Source organism: Cnephaeus nilssonii, assembly GCF_951640355.1.
Source record: "Cnephaeus nilssonii genome assembly, chromosome: 17".
Classification (NCBI taxonomy): domain Eukaryota; kingdom Metazoa; phylum Chordata; class Mammalia; order Chiroptera; family Vespertilionidae; genus Cnephaeus; species Cnephaeus nilssonii.
Window position 1 is genome coordinate 619,284 of NC_137088.1, and position 22,159 is coordinate 641,442.

Below are 22,159 nucleotides of genomic sequence, written 5' to 3' on the forward strand. Positions count from 1 at the left end.
GGGCCGGCGCCAGGGCGGCTGTGGGGTGTGCAGTCTGTGGTGGGGGTGCCGAGCGACCCCCACAAGCACAAGGCAGGTGGCGCGCATTCCCACCACCCAGCACAGTGGAGGGCGGCTCCCTGTCCTTCCCACGCCAGCTCTGCTGGCCAGGGGCCCAGCCACGGCCCCACCCCTCAGCGGCCCCACCCCTCAGCGGCGCTCTGGCCCAGCCCCAGGACTGAGGAAGAGCGAGACCGGCCTCCAGCCCCACTGGCCCTGGAGAAGCTGAGCCGGGAGACCCAGCCACACCACAGGCCGCAGGAGAGGTGGCCGACACTACAGCAGGAAGCGGGGAGTTAGCACCAGCAGGTCCAAGAACAGAGCTCAGCTGTGAGCAGGACAAGTAGCAGGAAACAGACTCCCCGATTCTGCATCCAGGTCAGGGCGGCTGTAGGGACCGCCAGGTGGGGCCCAGGAGACGCAGCCTGAGGGCAAACCCAGGGAGGGACCCGGCCCAGGTGCAGAGAAAGGGCCAGGTGACAACTCAGAGGTGCCTGCACCTCTTCAGAGCCTCCCTGTAAGAGACCGTCTTGTCAGGCTTACATGTGCTAACAGGAAAGAGGAAGAGGAGCACGCTTCCTCTCAGACCACCTGGGCTCAGCCATCAAGGAGCAGTATGCGCAAGCATGCAAGTGTACACACACATCCACACGTACGCGCACACACAATGCAGACACAGTCACACATATCCATGCACCAACGTACACGCACATATATAAATACACTAGGGGCTTGGTGCACGGAGTCGTGCCCCGGTGGGGTCCCTCAGCCAGGCCTGCACCTTCTCGCAATCCAGGACCCCTCGGGGGATGTCGGACTGCCTGTTTTGGCCCGATCCCCGCAGGCCAGGCCGAGGGACCCCACCCACCGCTGCACAAATCCACGCACAGGGCCTCTAGTATGCATATAAGATCTTTGGTTAATCTCTTCCCGCCCTCCCCCCCTTCCCCCTTCCCTCTGAGATTCATCATCTGTTCCATGTTTCCTTGCTTGTGCGTAGAGCATCTGCCCCCTGGTGGTCAGTGCGCACCATAGCTACTGGTCGGAAGGTCACTTAGGCTCTTACATAGAAGATATCCCACATGCATCAATATATACGTGCATGAACATACACACACATGCCGTACATTTATATAGGACTACAAGCCAGGTAACTTAGCGAGGAAGAAATATTCCTCTTACATGTCAAAGCGACAATGCGCCCAGTCCCGGGCCGGCCCAGAGGGGCACGGTCTCGCCCGAGGACCCACCTGTGGCCCAGGGGAGCCGGCTGGGGACCTACCCGCCGTTGAGGGTGGGCGTCAGGCCGAAGAGTGTGCAGAGCCCCACAGACATGAGCAGCGAGCTGAGCACCGTGACCACGGCGGCCAGAGCCAGCCCCCACTTGGACTTGACCATGTCGATCTTGCCTGGAGGGCAGAGGGCACGTCAGGGGCATCTTCCCGACCCGGCCCACAGGCCTGGCGGAGCCGCTAGGAGGGCCCCCCCCCTGCGGTGTCACCAAAGGAAAGGGCAGCACGTACACCCCCTCCCAGGGGCACAGGGCCTTTTCCTGAGGAGCCCACGGAGCCCTGGGCCCCCCAAACCCCCGAGACAAGCCCTGGCTTCTGCCCACGTCTCGCCGAGCCCCGCCGAGGCAGGACCTACGCGTGGAGAAGTAGATGTAGGCGAAGAGGATGATGTAGGTGGTCACGAGCGGGATGAGCTCGGCGACGCCGATCTCCTCCTTGAAGTGCACGTGCACCAGGCTCTCGGCCCGCAGGCTGCAGTTGGGGCTGGGGTGCAGGAGCATCAGGCGGGCCCGCAGGCTGCTCAGGAACCTGGGCGGGGGGGCGGGGGGGGGGCAGGGGCGGGGTGTGTGTGTGTCCCTCATGGTCCAGGGACAAGGACGACCCCTCGAGGGGCCCAACAAAGCTTCCCTTCTCGAGTGGGAACCAGCCCTTGCCCCACCCAGCGCCCACGCCCTGCCCCTGCCCCGCCCCGCCCCCCTCCCCGAGAGGCAGCCGGAGGAGCTCCATGTCCTCGCCTGCTGGGGCCGCTGCAGCGCTGCTGGAGGACTCCAAGCCCCAGGGGCCCGGGGTGAGCAGCTGGGGGGCTGGCCCTATGCTCGAGAGACGGCTGGGGGCCCCAGGACACCGGGCTTGCCAGCCGCCTCAGCCCCGCCCTAGCCCCGCCTCAGCCCCTTCCTCTGGACCCCCCACCGTGGCAGATGGCGCCCCAGCCTGAGGGACAGACGCCACAGGAAGCCGGGCCCTGCACGTCAGGCGCCTGGACAGCGCCCGGAACAGGGACCCCGGCCTCGCAGCGCCCGCGGCTCACCTGGCGTGGTAGTGCCGGAAGACCAGGGTGATGGTGTAGGCGGCCATCCTCTTCCTCGCGAACAGGCTCACCCCGCTGTACTTCCCCGGGACCCCGAACAGCAGGTCTGCAGGCAGAAACCAGAGGCGCTGACCAGGGCCTCCCCACCCCACCTGGCACAAGGGTGACCCGACCTGCCGAGCACCCCCCGCAGGGCTGGGTGGCGACGCCGCACCTTTGAGCGTGGCCGAGGTCTGCAGGGTCTTGGGCTCGTGCTGGTGGATGGTGGCAATGATGTCGGGGTCGGCGTGGAAGCGCTCGCGGTCATTCTGCCAGAAGTTGGCCGGGGACAGCAGCAGGCAGCCGTGCTCGGGGAGCAGGTCCCGCAGCTTCCGGAGGCCGGGCAGCAGGTCCGTCACCTGCAGGCACACCTCCTCCAGGCTCCTGGCGCCGGCGCTGCAGGCAAGGGAGGCACGTGTGCTGACGTGGGCAGGCCCACGCCCCCGGCCCGCGCCATCGGGTCCCCAGGCCACGCCCCCGGCCCCCCCCCCCCCCGCACCATCTGGTCCCCAGGCCACGCCCCCGGCCCCCGCGCCATCCGGTCCCCAGGTGCCCGGCGTCTGAGCCCGAGGTCAGGGCGCCGAGGAAAGGCTCTTCCGGGTCGACAACCACCTGGGCTGTCGGACCTTCCAGGCGTGTGGAGCCCAAACGACTACCTGCCAGACCAGCCCGGGGTGCGCAGCCCCGCCCGCTAAGGCCCCAGCCCGTCCAGGGAGCAGAGCGGGGAGGGGCGAGCCTTGCTGCCAACACCTGCTGGGCTTCCGACCCGCATCCCCAGGTAGAGCTCGCTTCCCGTCAGCACGGCTCCGACCCCGCCGGGAGCCGCCGAGACGCTCCCCGGCCCTCAGGCAGCTCCTCAAGGGGGGCCAGGGGCCACCCCTCTGCCTGACCCCGAGGCCCAAGCTCAGGGCTCGGTCCGTGCCACCCGCGCAGGTGCGGCCACGCCGAGCTGCTGGCTCCGTGGTTGCACTGAGGACACACCCTGCCTTCCTGAGGGGCTGGGGCGCCCGGATACCTGTCTCTCAGCACGTGGTTCCGGATCTCCTCCACCAGCTGGAAGGCCCGGGACAGAGGGGAGCGGAACACGTCCACGGCCAGGAGGTCCTTGTGCCAGGGCGACACCGAGGACTTGACGAAGATCTGCTGGACGTACGCCACCGGGGCGCCCACGTACTGCGGAGACGGGGGTCAGAGGTCAGTGCGCCGGAGGCGACGCCAGGTCCCCCCTCAGGCTGAGCAGAAATGAAGGTGTCCATGCCCGGCCGGCATGGTGCAGTGGTGGAGTGCTGACCTATGAACCAGGAGGTCAGGGTTCAATTCCCAGTCAGAGCACATGCCCGGGTTGTGGGCTCGATCCCCAGTGGGGAGCGTACAGGAGGCAGCCGATCCATGATTCTCTCATCATTGATGTTTCTTTCTCCCTCTCCCTCTCCCTTCCTCCCCGAATGGATAAAAACCATGTGGGCGTCCGCAGGAGGCCAAGCACGTCTGATTGCCCACACGAGGCACCGAGCCGCCCGTTTCGCAGAGACAGAGAGACGGTGGCTGCAGGGCTGGGGTGGGAAGACGGGCGCTGCTGTTTAGGGGGCAGTTTCTGTTTTACAAGATGAAGGGAGCTGAGGGCCGTGGTGCTGGGTACACAACAACAACGTGAATGTGTTTAATGCCACCGAGCTGTGCGCGTAAAGACGGTTAAGATGCTAATTTTACGGTTAAGATGCACAATTTTAAAAATTGGAAGAAAAAATAACCTGTCTCCTCTGCCCCCTGCACCCGCCCCCTGGAGCCCCCTCCCTGGGAAGTGGGCGCATGGGGAGCTGCCCAGGAGCAAGGCCAGGGCGCGCGGGGCCGCGCCAGCCCGGGAGGGAGGGCTCCCTGGGCCCAGCGTCAGCCTTGGCCGCCCTGCCGGCCGAGACCCTGAGCTGAGGACACAGATAAGGACGCCAAGGCTCCGGTGGCCCGCGGCTGACGCAGAGGCAGGGTCACCCAGGGCCGTGCTCACCCGCGAGGTGGCCAGGCCCCTGGGAAAGCCCGCGTCCAGCTCCGACTTGCCAGGCAGGGCTCAGAGTGAGGCTCAGGTTTCGGGGTGACCTGGTTTGGGGGAGCCAGGCCAGTGCCGGAGTCCTCGGGCTTGTTTTGTTTGGGCTTTTCTAGAACACAATCTTCCTCACAGAGCGACCTAGAGCTCCGGGCACAGACCCTGACCCTGACCCTGACCGACGGCACAGGCCTGGCCTGTGTTCCCGGCCGGCCAGGCAGGCTCAGGACCCTCCCGGGCCCCACCCCTGGCGCCGCCCCCGCTGTGGGCCTGGGACTCGGTCTCCACACTCAGCAGGCCGGGGCCCTGACACCCTGAGGAACGGGACGAGAATCTCCAACTCCCACACTGTAAGGGCCAAACACAGGAAGCACCCAGCAAGGTGCCGGCCAAGAGCCTGTGAGCTGCAGCTTGTCCCGTTAGACCATTAGGTCCCTCAAGATCCGCTCCTCCTCCCTTCCCCCCCTCCCCCGGCTGCACGGTCGTCTCGGCCTCCAAGGTCTGCAAGACTGGTCTTCCCATCACTCTCCTCTCACCCCAAGCCCCGGCCTCGCCAGTCTGCACCAGCCCCGTCTCTCCTCAGACACCAGCACTTACCCACTCGGGCCGCTCGCTCGGCTCTCCTGGCGTGGGGCCCGGGGCCACGGGCGGGGGCGAGTAGTCCTTCACGGGGGTGGTGAACTCCACAGGCCCCGTCCCCGGCAGGGGGAGCTTCAGCAGTGGGTAGCTGGAGGGGCAGGAGGAGAGGGAGTTAGGACACGAGGGAGCGAGTCTGCGCTGAGGACGGCGCCGAGCCCGCAGCTGCACTGAGCCCCGCAGGACGCACCCACGGACACGGGACCGTAAACGCAGGGCCAGGCGGACAGAGCCACCTGGACAGGAATTCTTATTTTTATTTATTTTTTTAAAAATATTTTTTATTGGTTTCAGAGAGGAAGGAAAAGGGAGAGAGAGAGAGAAACATCAGTGATGAGAGAGAATCCTGGATCGGCTGCCTCCTGCACGCCCCCACTGGGGATCGAGCCCTTTCGTGCCCTGACCAGGAATCGAACCGTGACCTCCTGGTTCACAGGTCGACGCTCACCCCGAGCCACGCTGGCCGGTGCCGATGGGAACGTTAAACTCATTCACGGAACACAGAGCGCCCGGTGCGCACAGAGCCTCCGGCGCCTCCTGGTCCCGGTTTCCGTCCTTTTACGCCCAAGCTCTGTGTGTGCTCACTCCCTTCCCACACGACACAGACTGGACACAGGCAGCCTGTCCACGGTCTGGAGCGTGGACGACACTGTGAGCCCCGGAGTCCACCCGCCCGCAGGACGAGGAGGGGGGCAGCCCGTCCAGAGCGTCCCCTCTTCGGGGTGAATCTCAGGAAAAGCCCACGGGCCTCGGAGAGGGTGAGACGCCCACGTTCCCCCCCCCCCCCAGGTGTGGGCCGCGCTCTGCGCTCACGTCCAGGCTCCGTGTGGCATCACCTGCCACAGGAAGTCCTATCTCCAAGTCTGGATCGGGCCCTCCCCCTCTGAATCAGCAGCCCCCCTGGTCCCACAAACCCGCAGGCGGTCTTGGCTCTGCACCTCCTCCCGTCCTCACTCCCTGCGTCTCTGTCGTGGGCACGGGGGAGACCGGGGCGTGCGAACAGCAGCCACAGGGACGGCCCTCGGAGGCGAGGCGGGCGACCGGCTGGGGACCTCGGGGAAGGCGGAGGGGTACCCTGAGATCTGACCTCGGGGGAGACCCTGGTGAAGGAGTCTGACCTCCAGGCCTCTGCTGGCGAGGCTGGGAGCCTCTGGCTCTGAAATGCGGAACGGGCAGCGAGTCCGGGCTCGGCCGGGCCAGTGGCTCTGGACTTGGTTCCCGCTGCAGCCGGCCCTCGGGAGCCCAGGCCGGGCTCCACTTCCTCGGCTCCCTCTTCACCAAGGAGAACGCAACGTGTCTAGAGCGGCCACGGGCCGAGAGGGAACCTGCCGCACGATCCCGGGTGCACTCCCCGCGGCGGGGCCCGGTGACCCTGAGCTGTGGGCAGACCAGGCGGAGGCTGAGGAGGGAGGGGGGCGCCCGCTGAGACGTCCAGCCCGGCCTGAAGGCGCTGCCTCCTCCGGGAAGGAGCCCGGGCCAGGTCTTTCCATGATGCCAACCTGCTCTCCAAGGTGCAACCACCGTCGCCAGCACGAGCCGCAGGGTGGGGTTCCTAGTGACCACAGACCTCACACTCACCCCTGGCCCGCACCGGGCAGTCCAGCCAGCTGCAAGCGGCGAGCCAGGCGACCCTCCTGCGCCCTGGGCAGCGAGCTGGCCACACCCAGGAGGCGACGGAGGCACCACCTCCTCCTGCAGAGCTGCCCGGGCCTCCGGGAGCCCCCGACGCCCCCGCGGCACCCAGGCCAGCTCACACCTGCCACCCGGCGTCGAGGGCCCTGCCTGTGGCCCAGGCCGGGACGGGCTGTGAGGGAGGACGGTTCTGAGGCCCAGCCTGGGCTCCCCGCCCTGTCTGGGGGGCACCGCAGTCGTCTGGGAAGAACCTGCCTCCTCAGCGGAGGGAGCAGAGTGCAGCCTGCAGCCGCCTTCCGGCACCGCCCCACCCGCGTGGCACACAGACCGGACGCCATGGCGGCCCTCTCCTACGGCCACGTCTCAGGCCTCTCCTTTCACAAAGTCCCCATCCCCGGCCTGGGAGGGCCGACGCGACCGGGCAGCCATGCTCTCCCCGCAGTCCTGGGTCTGCCAGGGGCGTCCACGGAGCTGATCAAATGGACAGCGCGCCAGCCACGGGCGGAAGGTCCTGGGTTCGATTCTAGTCAAATGGCACGTACCTCAGTAGCATGCTCGATCCCCAGGCCCCGGTTGGGTGTGTGAGGGAGGCAACCAATCAATGTGTCTCTCACATCGATGTTTCTCTCGCTGTCTCTCCCCTCCCTTCCACGCTGTCTAAGAATCAACGGGAAAGCACGCGGTGAGGATCAGCCGCCGCCGCCACGACCACTGAAATATGGTAGCAACTATACTTCGGTAAAAACTGCTGTTTAAATTTTAACCCTGCTATTCTGGCTTCTGCACTACCTTTAAAAGGACCGCCTACACCTGGGACGGCACGGTCGTGAGGGTGGCCACCTGCGTGTGGTGCCCCGCGGCCGTCCTGGCCAGTTCAATAAACCCTTGCCTGCTTTTTTAATCAATCAGCAGCCTCCCGTGGTCTTATTTTTGACTCCAGGGTTCGACCCCACAACACCACCACCACCACCAAACCCGCCTCGCAGACCGGAGGCCCTGCTGCCAACCCGGGGCCACAGAAACGGTCGGTGCGAGGGAACCTGAGAGCCGTGCCTCCCGGTAACAGGCGACTTCGCAGAAGCGTCCAAACACGACTCTGAAGTGGATTCCCAGTGACGTGAACAGAGGTGACGGCTCGCGGGGGCGGAGCCAGGGACCGCGGGCCGAGGGCTAACCCGGGCCCTGGGTAAGGGCACAGCCTGGCCAAGGCCCGGAGCGGTCAGGCTGGGAAAGCTCCCGTCCCCCCGCCCGCCCCGCCCCGCCCCGGCCCGGGCACGTACCAGCAGGCGAGGATGCAGAGCCCCGTGAAGAGGGTGATGGGGACGGGGTAGGAGGCACAGAGCAGCCCATGGTTGTAGAAGGCCCGCGATATCTTCTCACGCAGCCTGTCAGTCAGGGTCATCCTCAGCAGAGGTCACCTTGCTGCCATCCCCGACGTGCGCAGGGCTCAGCCGGCAGGCGCTCACTGGTGCTGGCGGCCACCATCTGTCCTGGGAGGAGGGGAGGCAGTGAGCAGGGACCTGGCTCTGCACGCGGGTGGCTGGGAGGTGCAGTGACGTGGGGAGGGGGAGGTTCGGGGCGCCTGCACCCAGGTGTGGGGACACCGTTCTCCACACGCACAGCCTTGGGCAGCTCGGAGCGGCCAAGAGCTAAAAGCTGTCCCTCTCCACCGGGACTTGTAAAAGGCGCTCCCCGCTCCCGGGCACTGCCCGCGTGTGAGGCCGACATCGCCTCCGCGGCTCCCCCAACCCAATGGAACGGGCCTCCGCACCCTCCCCCTCCTCTGCGCTCAGGTCAGAGGAGGCGCCTTTGGGGAGAGCCTTTAGGCGGGGCTGACCCCCCAGCAGCGACTCGCTGATAAAGAATGCCCGGGGTCAGCCCTCCACGGGGAAGCACCCACCAGCGCCTGACGGCCCCACGGCTCTCCAGGGAGCGAGGCTCCTGCCCCTCTCCCCCGAGGAGGAACGGCTGTGGCGCAGGGGACCCTCTGGGACCCGGCTGGAGGGACGCAGACCGCCCTGCCCGCAGGCCATGGGCCTCTCCCCTGGGTCTGACTTCTGTGCAGGGAGGAGCAGGGCTGGGTGGGGGCCTCCTTCGCCCCCAAGGGGCCCTCCCCGGGATGGGGGTGGGGGCTCGGGCGCCGGTCCCTTCTGAGGACGAGCTCACGGCTTCTTCCAGCCGTGCCCCACCCGTGTCCCAGCAAACCCTCCTTCGCGTGTGGGAGCCAAAGCTCAGACGTGCTGCCTCCAAGCGGAAACCTTAAACTGATGCAATCCGAACAGGAACTCCAGGGGACCCGGGATCCGCGGGATCCAGAACCCCTTCCTCACTGCGCTCCCCACGGAGTCCAGGGCGAAACCCGCTTCTCCGGTCCCAGCTGCGGTCGGTGCCGCAGGAACCTGCTCAGACACGTGTCCTGGCTCCTGAGGGAAACGCGGGCCAAAGAGCTGACGCCTCAGAAGCGTCAGGACCAGGAGAGCAGAGCGAGGCGCCCTCCCTCCCTGGAGGCGCAGCCTCAAGCGCGCACACAACTTCCCACGTCCCTCCAGCCCCCTCCTCAGGGAGCACGAACCCTCTGGGGTCAATGCAACACGCAGGGCCCGAGTGGCAGGCGCCGCGGCTGGCCCAGGGGCAGAGCTGGGCACAGGATCACCCGCAGGACAGGCTGGGACGGGGACCCGCAGCCGCTGCTCGCCCGGCGGACGCGGGACTCTGGGGCACGGCTGCTCCTGTGCCCTGAGCCCCTTCCGTCCCCAACAGAGAAACAAACACTCAGCAAGAGGATCCCTGAAGCCCAGGGGCTGAGCGGCGACCTATGAACCGGGAGGTCAGGGTTCGATTCCCGGCCGGGGCACAGGCCCGGGTTGCAGGCAGGAGCCCAGTGGGGAATACGCAGCCGATCCATGATGCTCTCCTCACGGGTGTTCCCCCCTCCCCCTTCCTCTCCGGGAAGACGATGTCACCCGCGGCAGCTTTCCCGGCTGCGGTCCTCGGACAGGCCGGTCTCTGGCCTCAGTGTCCCACGCCACCTCACTCTTCTTCACCAGCGGCTGACCTGGAGTTTTCGTGTAGACACGTCATCCGCACACAGGGCCGTGCCCGCGCCTCCTTCTCCTTCCCGCAATCGCTCCACGCGTGTCTGCGCCTCCGCCCCTCGGGCTGGCATGGGAGAGGCCTCTGTCCTCGTCCGGGCCGAGCACCGGTCATGTTCCTTCGTGAACCGCCGTCCCCGCTGGCCGGACTGGACAGTGTTTGTTATTCTATCTTCTCTCCTCTCCATCCTGTGGTGACGCCACTCAGTGAACTTTTCATTTCGTTTTAGTCATGAAATTCCTAATGTTACGTTTACGTCTAATTTCCCATCAGTTTCAAGATCTTCACCCTCACTTCTCAGAGCAAGAGAAAACCCTCACGTGCACGGGACACCGCAAAGCTGCCGCGGACCCTCAGCCGACCCTGTGGCCGACGTGCTCACAGAAAACATGGCCGAGGGCACTCCCCCCGCAAGCTGGCCGTCGGAGCAGAGAGAGCGGCTTTCCCCGACTTCGGAAGCTCATGGGCACGACCTGCCTCAGAGGACGCTGGGAGGGGCCCTTCGAGCTCAGAGGGAAGGGGCTGTGTGCCAACATCGACACTGTCAAGGTGAGGACACGGTCAAGTTCATCGCGTCTAAAGGTCACGCATCCCTCGACACGGAGGCGTCCTGAGCCATGCGAGCGCGTCACGGCGTCCACATCAGAGTGCTCGTACACAAGCAGGCGCCGCCCCGGCACAGGCGGTGCTATATATAGCCCAGGCCCCGCTCCTGCTCGAACCTGCGCGGCAGGTTACCGACTGAAGCAAGTATTTGTGTATGTAAACCGGCCCAAACACAGAAAAGGTCCAGTGACTACACGGTGCAGAAGACACGTGTGAGTGGGTGGGTGTGGGAGGGGGGGACCAAGGGGAGGGCTGAGGAGGGAGGCGCTGTCAGAGGGAGGTCAGGGAGGGAAGGGGGAGGGAAAGGGAGAGCAGGGAGCAGAAGAGGCCCAGAGATAAAACTTGAGAAATAACAAAAGGGCCAGGGAGGGAGGGAAGGAGGGACAGACAGGAACAGAGAGAGGGAGGGGGGAGGGGGGAGAGAGAGAGAGCGCGGGAGCGCCCAGCAGGGGCGGGCTCCTGGGCTCCCCAGCCCCCCTCACTCCCTCACAACTCGTGGCCCCTGCACAGGAGGGCGCAGGGCAGGCGAACAGCACGCTGAGCCTCGTCTGTGAAACCGCCCACAGCTGGCGGCAAATCCAACCTGCCAGCGAGGCCTGGCCTCTTCTCACAACATGACAAACATGCTTATAACCCACCCTCACTCCCGAGGCCAGCCTGAGCACGCAGGCACGGTGGCCGACACAGCGACACCCGGCTACTATCTGGTGGTTTAACCACTTTCATGGAACAGTTAAAGGACAGAGTGTTGAAAATCACTATAGCTACAATAATTTGTTAATGGATACACAATGTAAAAACCTATCTGGCCCTGACCGGTTTGGCTCAGTGGATAGAGCGTCGGCCTGCGGACTGAAAGGTCCCAGGTTCGATTCCAGTCAAGGGCATGTACCTTGGTTGCGGGCACATCCCCGGTAGGGGGTGTTCAGGAGGCAGCTGATTGATGTTTCTAGCTCTCTATCCCTCTTCCTTCCTCTCTGTAAAAAAATCAATAAAATATAATTTTTAAAAAAAAAACACCTATCTGGTTTGGCTCTGCAGACAAGGGTTCGGGGTTCGATTCCAGTCAAGGGCATGCCCGGTTGTGGGCTCCATCCCCAGTAGGAGGTGTGCAGGAGGCAGCTGATCCATGATTCTCTCTCATCATTGATGTTTCTCTCCCTTTCCCTCTCCCTTCCTTTCTGAAATCAATAAAAATATATTTAAAAAATAAAATCAATAAAAACATTTTTTAAATGTAAATTGTGACATCAATGGATGGATAAAAAGCATAGAATTTTTGTGAAATTAAGGTCTTAGCTTAAAATAGATGGTTGCAACTATAGATGTTTTGTGTAACTCATGGTAACCACAAAAGAAAAATATAGCAAATACACCAAAGATAAAAGAGAAAAGAATCAAAACATTCAATTGATGATTGAAAAGTTATCAATCCGCAAAGACAGCAAAAAAAAACTTACAAAACTAAGTACTAAGCCCTTAACCATCAACCAAGACTTTGAATTTAAATACACCCAATTCTGGAATCCAAAGGCACAGGGTGGCTGAATGGTTAGAGAGGAAGACACACTCTGCGCTGCCGTGTGAGAGGCTCTCAGCCTGAGGACACAAAGGCCCCCGTGGAGGCGGGAGGTGCCGAGCCCGGTGGGTGCTCGAGGACCACACAGTCCCTCCGTCTGACCCCTGCCCACGGAACACGCCCCTCGGCCACCCTGCAGGCTCCCTTCTCCCTCCATCTGACGTCTGCATCCTGCGCCTCGGGCCCGCCCTGCAGCCAGGACTGCGGCGTCTCCACCGGAGCCAGCGGTTTCTCTCCATGTCCCAGCCCACCCGGCTCCGGAGCAGCCTGGACAGCGTCTGTGCCATTTCCGATGCTGTCGGCGGAGGCGGGCAGAGCTTGTGGGCAGCGCTCGAGTCTGCAGACGTGTCCTGCATGTCCAGGCCTTGACATCCACTCCCCTCGCACGCTCACACGCACCAGAGCAACTCCCAGACCTGCAAGCCCGTCCTGGGGGCGCCGTCCGGTGAACCCACGCTTCCCTCGGGACCATGTCATGTGTCTGCTCCAGGCTCAGACACGCCCAATGCACCCACACGGGCACGGTGGCGACCGCACACGCAGGCCTGCGGCCCGGAGCAGCGGGCCGGCCCAGGCAGCCGCGGCGAGGGGCAGGCTGTGCCTCCGGGTCTGTGGACGTCACGCCGACGTGCGCACAGCACAGGGCCGCCATCGCCCAAGGACGCACTTCTCAGAACAGATCCCGTTGCTCAGCGACGCGTGACTCTGCATGTGTGTGTCTGCATACGAGACACAGACTTCAACTACGTATTTATGTCCTCTCCGCCCCTAAGCTCACCTCAAGCCCAGGGGGACACAGAGCTTACATACAAACGACGTCTACAAAACCACTTAAAACCAGAGCCTGAGAGAAACGGGCTCCTTCACAGGAGATGGAAGTGGCCCTTCAGCTCTAGGCAACGGGACACATTCCATCCACCGGAGCTGGGAGTGTTCCTTCTACTGCTCTTAACTTCCCTACAATTTGAACTAAGAAGTTCTGGGGGGGTCCCGGGTTCGATTCCGGTCAAGGGCACGTACCTTGGTTGCAGGCTCCTCCCCGGCCCGGGCCCTGGTCAGGCACCTGCAGGAGGCAGCCTATCCATGTGTTTCTCTCACATGCATGTCTCTGTCTTTCCCTCTCCCTTCCACTCTCTCTAAAATCAAAAGGAAACTATCCTCAGGTGAGGATTAACAACAACAACAATGTGTTTAACGGCCAAAGCATATGCTCCCCAACTAGTGCTCCGGCCACGCTGGGCCGATCTCCGAGGCTCCTGTGTCCGTCCCTGCTCCAGCAAAACCCGACACCTCCGCGTCCCCCGGGGACTCTGCTGCGTGAGCTAAGGCTCTCCGGACAAGGGGGCGCTGTGAGACGAGAGCTCTCACGTGTCGACACTGAACTACCACAGCCCGAGACGAAAGCAGGGACACAGGGTGCCGCCTGTGTGCAAGGAAGGAGCCTGTGTGTGTCACGCACCCGACCCCGAGCTGGAAGCGCGGCTGCCCTGGCCAGAGGACCTGTGACCTGCGCCGGGCAAGGAGAGGGCCTTCCTGCGTGCATCGCGGTGCCTTCTGGGTTTTGTGCCGCGTGAGTTACTGCACCGACGGGAATTTAACAAACACACTTCCCGTGGCAGCAGCATGAGCGCCGAGCCTGTGTACCTCCACCCTGCCCTGCGTGTACTCCTGCGTGCACCCACCCTGCCCTGCGTGTACTCCTGCGTGTGCCACCCTGCCCTGCGTGTACTCCTGCGTGCGCCCACCCTGCCCTGCGTGTACTCCTGCGTGTGCCACCCTGCCCTGCGTGTACTCCTGCGTGCGCCCACCCTGCCCTGCGTGTACTCCTGCGTGCGCCCACCCTGCCCTGCGTGTACTCCTGCGTGTGCCACCCTGCCCTGCGTGTACTCCTGCGTGCGCCCACCCTGCCCTGCGTGTGCCACCCTGCCCTGCGTGTACTCCTGCGTGTGCCCACCCTGCCCTGCGTGTACTCCTGCGTGTGCCCACCCTGCCCTGCGTGTACTCCTGCGTGTGCCCACCCTGCCCTGTGTGTACTCCTGCGTGTGCCCACCCTGCCCTGTGTGTACTCCTGCGTGTGCCACCCTGCCCTGCGTGTACTCCTGCGTGCGCCCACCCTGCCCTGTGTGTACTCCTGCGTGCGGCCACCCTGCCCTGCGTGTACTCCTGCGTGCGCCCACCCTGCCCTGCGTGTACTCCTGCATGTGCCACCCTGCCCTGCGTGTACTCCTGCGTGCGCCCACCCTGCCCTGTGTGTACTCCTGCGTGTGCCACCCTGCCCTGTGTGTACTCCTGCGTGTGCCCACCCTGCCCTGCGTGTACTCCTGCGTGTGCCCACCCTGCCCTGCATGTACTCCTGCGTGTGCCCACCCTGCCCTGCGTGTGCCCACCCTGCCCTGCGTGTACTCCTGCGTGTGCCCACCCTGCCCTGCGTGTACTCCTGCGTGGACTCACCCTGCCCTGCGTGTACTCCTGCGTGTGCCCACCCTGCCCTGCGTGTACTCCTGCGTGTGCCCACCCTGCCCTGCGTGTACTCCTGCGTGTGCCCACCCTGCCCTGCGTGTACTCCTGCGTGGACGCACCCTGCCCTGCGTGCATCCCAGCCCTCTCGGCTCGCTCACTGCCGGGTCCCTCCCGGGAGAGGCCACAGCTGAAGGCCTCTGCCCCTGTGCACCCAGGGCTCGGTCGGTGCCGAGTGGAAAGTCACGGCCGGTCTGTTCTCTATGCCGACCGAGTCCTCGGGCACAAACGAGTCGTCTGGGGGGAAGGAGGTTCTTTCTGAAAAGTGGGCCAGTGGTCAGGACAGGGCATCTCTTCTCTAAGCATCAACATTAGCCCAATCAGCTGGCGGAATTGCCAAGGGAACTGAAAAGAGAGAGGAATTTGGCTCAGGAGTGGAAGCCTGAGCGCACGCGTCCGAGGAATGGACAGGGAAAGTGTTGGGACGCGGCGACGCCCAGGGCGAAGCAAGGCCAGCCCGTCCCCTGCTGGGAGGCCATCGCGCACGCCCACGCACGGAGCGCCAGCGGACACGGAGAGTCTCCGCTCCGCCAGCTGCCTACACGCTTCCCTCTTGACCGGGGCAGGGATGACTGACCAGGCACTGCACTGACCACGGCACCAGCGTGAGCCAAGGACCTGGTTTAAAGCTGGCAACCACCGGTTTCACAAGACAAGGCCTTTGGCCCAGGGGAGGTGCCCTGAGCCTCGTGCCAGCCGGTGAGACGGGAGCATGGCCAGGACCAGCCCCGGCGCCCGCCACACGGACACCTCCCAGCCACACAGGACCGCGGCCTCTTGCCTGGCTTCCTGCAGGAGTGGGGTCCGCCGGCGAGCGCCAGGGCTCCTGACAGTCCGCACAGAAGTGGAGGTGCGGCGAGTCTCTATTTTATTACTCTCTCAAAAGCTTTTTTTTGTTTTGTTGTTAATCCTCACCCAAGGATATTTTCCCAATGATTTTTAGAGAGGGAGAAAGACAGAGAGAAACATCGATGTGAGAGAGACACATCGACTGCTTGCCACCTGCACGGGCCCGACCAGGGAGGAGCCTGCAATTGAGGTGCGTGCCCTTGACCAGGATGGAGCCTGGGACCCCTCCCAACGCTCTATCCCCTGAGCCAAACCGGCTAGGGATCAATAGCTTTTAATAGCCGGGCCTGTGTGGCTCAGTGGATCGAGGATCATTCTATACACCAAGAGGTCACCAGTTCAATTCCCAGTCAGGGCACATGCCCGGGTTGCAGGCTTGATCCCCAGTGCAGGAGGCAGCTGATCAATGATTCTCTCTTGTCATTGATGTTTCTCTCTCTCTCTCCTCCCTTCATCTCTGAAATAAAAAAAATATATATTTAAATATATATGTATATGTGTGTGTGTATTCATATAAAGAATTTTGAGGGAAAAAGAAAGAATTTGTACCCTTACAAAATTCAGTGAGAACGAATACTCAAGACTCCAAGACCCAAATGTAAGGCTGGAACTGTGACTCTCAGAAGAAAACAAAGAGCACAGATTCACGGCAGCTGATCTGGCAGCGGTCTGCCGGCCATGGCCAAAGGCCAGCAGCACAGAAGAAAACAAACAGCTGGCCTTGATGGACACCAAGCTGTGTGCATCGAGAGACACTGTCACAGAGGCAGCCACAGGACGCGGAGACATTGACGGTCAGGTCTCCCCGAGGATGAGCATACGAAACACACAGACAACTCCTGCGCTCGGCAGGTTTTAAATGGACAAAGGACCCGAACAGACATTTCTCCAGAGAAGAGATACAACGTCTAACACACACATGGAAATACACTCAAGTTCACAGATCAGGAAAATGAAAATCAAAACTACGAGATACCACCTCACGCCCATTAGGACAGCGACTGTAACACACACACAGAGAAAGGAGCAGTGTGCGCAAGACCGTGAAGAAATTGGAGCTTTGTGCGCTGCTGGTGAGTGTAAAATGGTGCGGCCACTGTGGAAAACAGTACGGAGTTCCTCAAAAAATTAACCATGGAATTACCATCTGATCCAGCGGTCCCACTTCTGTGCACGCCCAAAAGAACTGAACACAGGCCGAAACCGTTTTGGCTCAGTGGATAGAGTGTCGGCCTGCGGACTGAGGGGTCCCAGGTTCGATTCCGGTCAAGGGCATGTACCTTGGTTGTGGGCACATCCCCAGTGGGGGGTGTGTAGGAGGCAGCTGATCGATGTTTCTCTCTCATCGATGTTTCTGGCTCTCTCTCTCTCCCTTCCTCTCTGTAAAAAATCAATAAAATATATTTTTAAAAAAACAGAACTGAACACAGGGACCTGAGCAAACACGGGTACACCTATGTTAACAGCAGCAGCCTTCACCACAGCCAAAGGGAGAAACAGTCGGATGTCCCTCAACAGGTGAGCAGACACACAACATGCGTGAGCCATGAGGATGTGATGAGTGAAACGAGCCAACCACAAACACACCGACGCTGTGGACTCACTCACACGATGCCCTTAGTCAGTACTTATCAGAATCGCAGGGAGAGAAGCAGAACGGCGGTTGCCAGGGGCTGGGGGCAGGGACTCGGGAGTTACTGGCTGAAGGGTGCAGAGTTCCTGTGGCCAAGGCGGGCTCTCAGTGGCACCGTGGCATTCTCTGGAGCTAATGAGCCATTGTAATCATCTCAACCTGCTGATCTTTCCCCACACCAACTGTAAGCCTACTTTTGCCCACTCCTGTACTCAATACCGAATCAGAACGTGGCTCAGCAGGGACGCAGCCATGCCAGGCCCTGGCCCTGGCCCTGAAGGACACTCCTCGTCGGCCTCCGGATTCTCAGGGACTTCTGATATAGATCCCAATGCAAGCCCATGGGGTCAGCAGAGTTCAGTGAAAAGTTAGCCGGGAAGAGGCCCTCACGCTCCAGCTTTACCCGAAACACACAACACTGCCTGGAACAGGCACACCTCCCGCACAGCCCCCGGTTCTTTCTCGGTTACACGCGGGGTGGCTGTTGGGAGGGGAAGAATTTTAGACTATCCTCCCGGCGAGAACATGAGGCACCACGCTCTCTGTCGTCTGCCAAGGCGGTCTTGACGTTTCCACGGGGGTGACCAACGTGGACGCATGTAGAACCCGACCGGGACTCAGGCCCGAAAGAAGGAACCTCATCACCCGTGGAGATGCGCACAAACGTGAGCTGGCCGAGGGGAGACGGGCTGGGTGGGCCGCCGCGGGCGGGCGGGGCAGGTCGTGGGACGCTGCGGGAGGAGAGGCTGCGGCTGGAGACCCCGAGCGGCACTCGCTCCGGGAGGTGAGGCCCGTGCAGCCCGCTGGGGGCAGGCTGCTCACAGGAGGAAGCTACTGGAAAACAGAAACAAACGAGGCTTTGTTTTAAGAAACCAAAAAAGTTGTAGAATAGTTTTTTACATGAAAAGATGGTCACACAGTGACATAGAAAACGGATACAGAGCAGGATGGTCCCGTGAGGAAGAGAGAGAGAAAGGAGATAAGCAAGAAAGAAGCCTGTGCCGGCCGCGTGGCTCAGGGACTGAGCGTCAACCTAGGAACCAGGAGGTCATGGTTCGATTCCCAGTCAGAGCACAGGCCCGGGTTGCAGGCTCGATCCCCCGTGCGAGGCGTGCAGGAGGCAGCCAATCCACGATTATCTCTCTCATTGATGTTCCTCTCTCCCCCTCTCCCTTCCTTTCTGAAATCAATAAAAACACATTTAAAAGAAGAAAAAAAGAAGCCTGAGAAACCCGCTAGTGGCTGCATGACGGTCATGGACAATGTGTGTGCGTGCGCACATGCATGCGCGCACACACACGCTATAACCACTGAGCAACAGCCTTCGGCAATAAGCATCTATAATAAAAGTGCAATATGCTAATTAGACCGGACGTCCTTCCTGACGAAGCCAGGGCTGCGAGGGCCGAGGCAGAGGCAGCTGCTGCCACTGCGGGAGCCGAGCCCCTTGCATGAATTTTGTGCATCGGGCCTCTATCCTATATAATAAAGGGCTAATATGCGAATTGACTGAACAGCGGAACAACCAGTCACTATGACGCACACTGACCACCAGGGGGCAGACGCTCAACGCAGGAGCTGCCCCTGGTGGTCAGTGTGCTCCACAGGGGGAGCGCCGCTCAGCCAGAAGCCCCGAATCGGCTCACGGCTGGCAAGCGCAGCAGCTGTGGTGGGAGCCTCTCCTGCCTCGGTGCCAACGCTAAGGATGTCCGACTGACGGCTTAGGCCCACTTTCTGCAGGGAGCGGGCCTAAGCCATCAGTCGGACATCCCCTGAGGGCTCCTAGACTGTGAGAGGGCGCAGGCCAGGCTAGGGACCCCAGAGTGCACGAATCTCGTGCACAGGGCCTCTAGTTATTTTTTAAAGCAGGTAGGATTCTGTAACTGCTCATTTTAAGATAACGTAACAAACACTAGAGTGGAATGAACTGAAGAAGATCAAATCTAGTTTGTAGAAAGTGATAAGAAATCACTGTTTTTTAATTTCAAAATATTTAATGATTAAAAAATACTCTGGAGTTGGAGAATAGCACAGATATGACTATTACAACTGCCACGTTTGTGTGAACTGATTACGTCAGTCTCGCTGGCTTCTAACTGAGATTATCATGTTTAAAATAGAAGAAGTCCAACGAAAGTCTAACTTCCAAAGGGCTTTACCAGTCCCTGTAGCTTCAAACTGAAGAGTTGGGGCTGTGTGTGCGACATAAAAACTACTGAGATATCAGATCCTCACTCACATGCATGACTGCAATTTTAAAATAATTTATAACTGGTGCTTAATATGAAATACAAATCTCTCTGATTATGTGGAATTGCACTTAATTTCACTAGACTTCCAATTCAGAACAAGTGGTTAGCATAAGGCCTTCGCTAACGTGTGCATCTAGAAAATGCGAAGGAGCAAATAAACCAGTGGTTTCCAAAGGTTTCTGATTATGAATCCACAACTACAACAACAATTTGAGTATCCATCTCCAATATACGTATATTTACATGCAAATTATAGTGTTCGCTTTGGCAGCACATATATACATAAATTATACATACACTACTGTGATGTTACATATGTTCATTGTTACACAGTAAAAAGTCAGTAAGGCTGATATAAACATGAAGATCGGGTTTTTTTGTTCCTGAGGCCCATGTGCACTCTTGGTGCTTGAACACACACACACACACACACACACACACACACACACACACACGTGCACGCACACGCACTGACACGCCCACTTTGGACTCCACTGCAAAGCATGTGCGTGGCCTGGCGACGCTGCCCGCGTTCTCAGGCAGTGCCCAACCACTCACGCGGGAGCTGTCAGAGCAGCGGCCCAGCGGCTATCTGCGTGCGGCTCAGTCCACCACCTCTGACTCGGTGGTGCTGCCTTCCTCCTTCGCCTCAGCACCTTCTGCTACCTCCCACCTGCCCGAGGCCAACGAAGAAGACTCTGAAGCCAGCAGGTGCCAAGAGCATAAAGCGTCGACTCTGTGGTCAGACAAACCCGGATCTACGCCTCTCACTCCTCGGTGACCCAGGGCCCGCCAAGTCACGTCCCTAAAACGCATCAGGAACGAGGGCGGAAACAGCGCCATCTCGCCTGGCTGCTATGGCTGAGGTGAGCTTTTACTAGAGCACCGAGCACGGGACCTACATACACAGCCAAGTGCTCACTAACGAGTTTACCCAGCTCCCTGGCTGGTGTGGCTCAGTGGATAGAGCGTCGGCCTGCAGACTGAAGGGGCCCGGGCTCGATTCCCCGTCAGGGCACAGGCCCAGGTTTCGGGCTCGATCCACAGTAGGGGGCGTGCAGGAGGCAGCGGATCCATGATTCTCTCTCATCACTGATGTTTCTATCTCCCTCTCCCTTCCTCTCTGAAATCAAAAACGTATTTTTTAAAAATATTTTTTATTGATTTTTTACAGAGAGGAAGGGAGAGGGATAGAGAGCCAGAAACATCGATGAGAGAGAAACACCGATCGGCTGCCTCCTGCACACTCCCTACTGGGGATGTGCCCGCAACCAAGGTACATGCCCTTGACCGGAATCGAAACCGGGACCCTCCAGTCCGCAGGCCGACGCTCTATCCACTGAGCCACACCGGTCAGGGCAAAACCTATTTTTTTAAAAGAATACTCTCTTTAAAATAGATCTGCCCAGAATTGTTATTTCAGGTGGCAAAAGAAGTGCCCTGGCCTCTGCTTCACGGGCAGGAGGCACACCGGGAAGGAAGCGGGTTCGGGGGCAAAGGGCTCAGGCGGGGTCCGGCAGGTCTGGTTCGAAGGCCTGATCTCCGCTTACCAGCCGGTGGCCCTGGGAACCCGCTTCCTCCGAGGGGCCGCTCCCCACTGTTCCAGGAGGGAGGACACAGGGCCGTCAGGCCAGTGAGCCGACGCCGGGGGCCAGCAACGGGCACATACACCTCAGCGTCCCTGGGGTCCCTGGGCCCGGGGCCGGGCGGCTGGACGCCAGGAGGGCAGCCCCCGAGTCTAGAGGTCAGGAGGTGCGGGTACTGAACCCACAGGTAGAGTCTGTTTCCCAACCGGGCAGCTCGTTCGCTCACCTGTGACCTCAGGCAACGGACAACCTTTATGCCCACTCTTTGCAGTCACACACCAGCAGCAGAGGCCTTCCCACCGCCCCCAGCAGCCGCGATGCTGTTGGGGGGGGGGGGTCCCCTAAGCCGGGGAGTAGGGGGGCTGCTTCGGCCACCACAGGGGAGAGCTCTTCCCGTCACTCCAGGCCCCGGAGAATGCGTGCGGGGACCTGTCGTGTCTTCCCCACGCGTGTGCCGCCTTCACACCCACGAACCAGACCGGCCGGCTCGCAGCACCGCGGGGCCGCGCTCGGCGGGAACGGGCACCTCGGCCGCTGACCCCCCACCGCTCCCGCCCGGGATGCTGCGCCACCAACTCCGCCCCCGCCCCCTCCACAGGGCATCCCTGCTCCGCGGGCGGGGCTCGGCCCGCCGCCCTGAGGGTCACCGCCGGGCGGGCCACCGGGCCCTGAACCGGGGGCTCCTGCCAGGCCCCGGGGCGCCCCGCCCGCAGGGCCCCTGCGACCCGCACCGCCAGACCGGACCCGCAGCCCACCCAGCCGAGAGCAGGGCCGCTTCGCGAGCCAAGGGTGGGTTTGGACGAAACCGAGAACCGGGCGCCGAGCAACACGCCCCGAAGCAGCTGCGCGGGGCCCCTCAGGGCTTCCTCCGCGGGAGGCGGGAGGCGGGAGTGGCCGGCGCGCCCGCCCCGCGCCCGGGAGCCCGCACGGCCCCAGCAGGTCCCAGACCCGCCGCTTCCGGGGGATCGTGGGGCCCAAGGGCGCGACCCGGTCCGGGCCGCGGTCACGGGGCCCGAGAGTGGATGGCAGCGCGCGGCTCGCGGGGCCGGGGGACACGGCTGCTGGACAGCGCCCACGCCCGTGCCCGCGGCGGCCCATCCCGGAACCCCGGCCGCGCGGGGAGGCCGAGCCGGGCCCGCGACCCGGCGCCGTGGGGACCGCGCGGTGGTACCTGTGGCGGCGGCGGCGAGGGCGGCGGCGGCGGCGGCGTGCGCGCTCCTGGCCCGCGGTCCGGTGCGTGGCGCCCGCCCCTCTCTCTCGGGCCGCCGAGCGCCGCGCAGCTCCCGCCCCTTCACCTCTCACCTCCTACCTTTCCCCTCCCGCCCCGCCGCCCTCCGCACG

General features: G+C 61.9%; 1 protein-coding gene across 3 annotated transcripts in view; it reads right to left on the reverse strand.

The window, feature by feature from the left end:
• Positions 1 to 22,159, reverse strand: part of SCAP (SREBF chaperone) — a 29,741-nt gene extending 7,582 nt beyond the window's left edge. The window contains exons 1-8 of one of the 3 annotated variants that reach the window (XM_079794523.1): positions 21,990 to 22,159; positions 7,984 to 8,193; positions 5,033 to 5,162; positions 3,413 to 3,570; positions 2,573 to 2,793; positions 2,359 to 2,464; positions 1,687 to 1,859; positions 1,322 to 1,448 (exon numbers count right to left, since the gene is read on the reverse strand). In XM_079794523.1, coding sequence (XP_079650649.1) covers positions 1,322 to 1,448; positions 1,687 to 1,859; positions 2,359 to 2,464; positions 2,573 to 2,793; positions 3,413 to 3,570; positions 5,033 to 5,162; positions 7,984 to 8,105 — 1,037 coding nt within the window. In that variant the 5' untranslated portion in view covers positions 8,106 to 8,193; positions 21,990 to 22,159. The remainder of the gene's footprint in view (positions 1 to 1,321; positions 1,449 to 1,686; positions 1,860 to 2,358; positions 2,465 to 2,572; positions 2,794 to 3,412; positions 3,571 to 5,032; positions 5,163 to 7,983; positions 8,194 to 21,989) is intronic. The other 2 variants (XM_079794522.1, XM_079794521.1) reach the window with 2 other exon arrangements.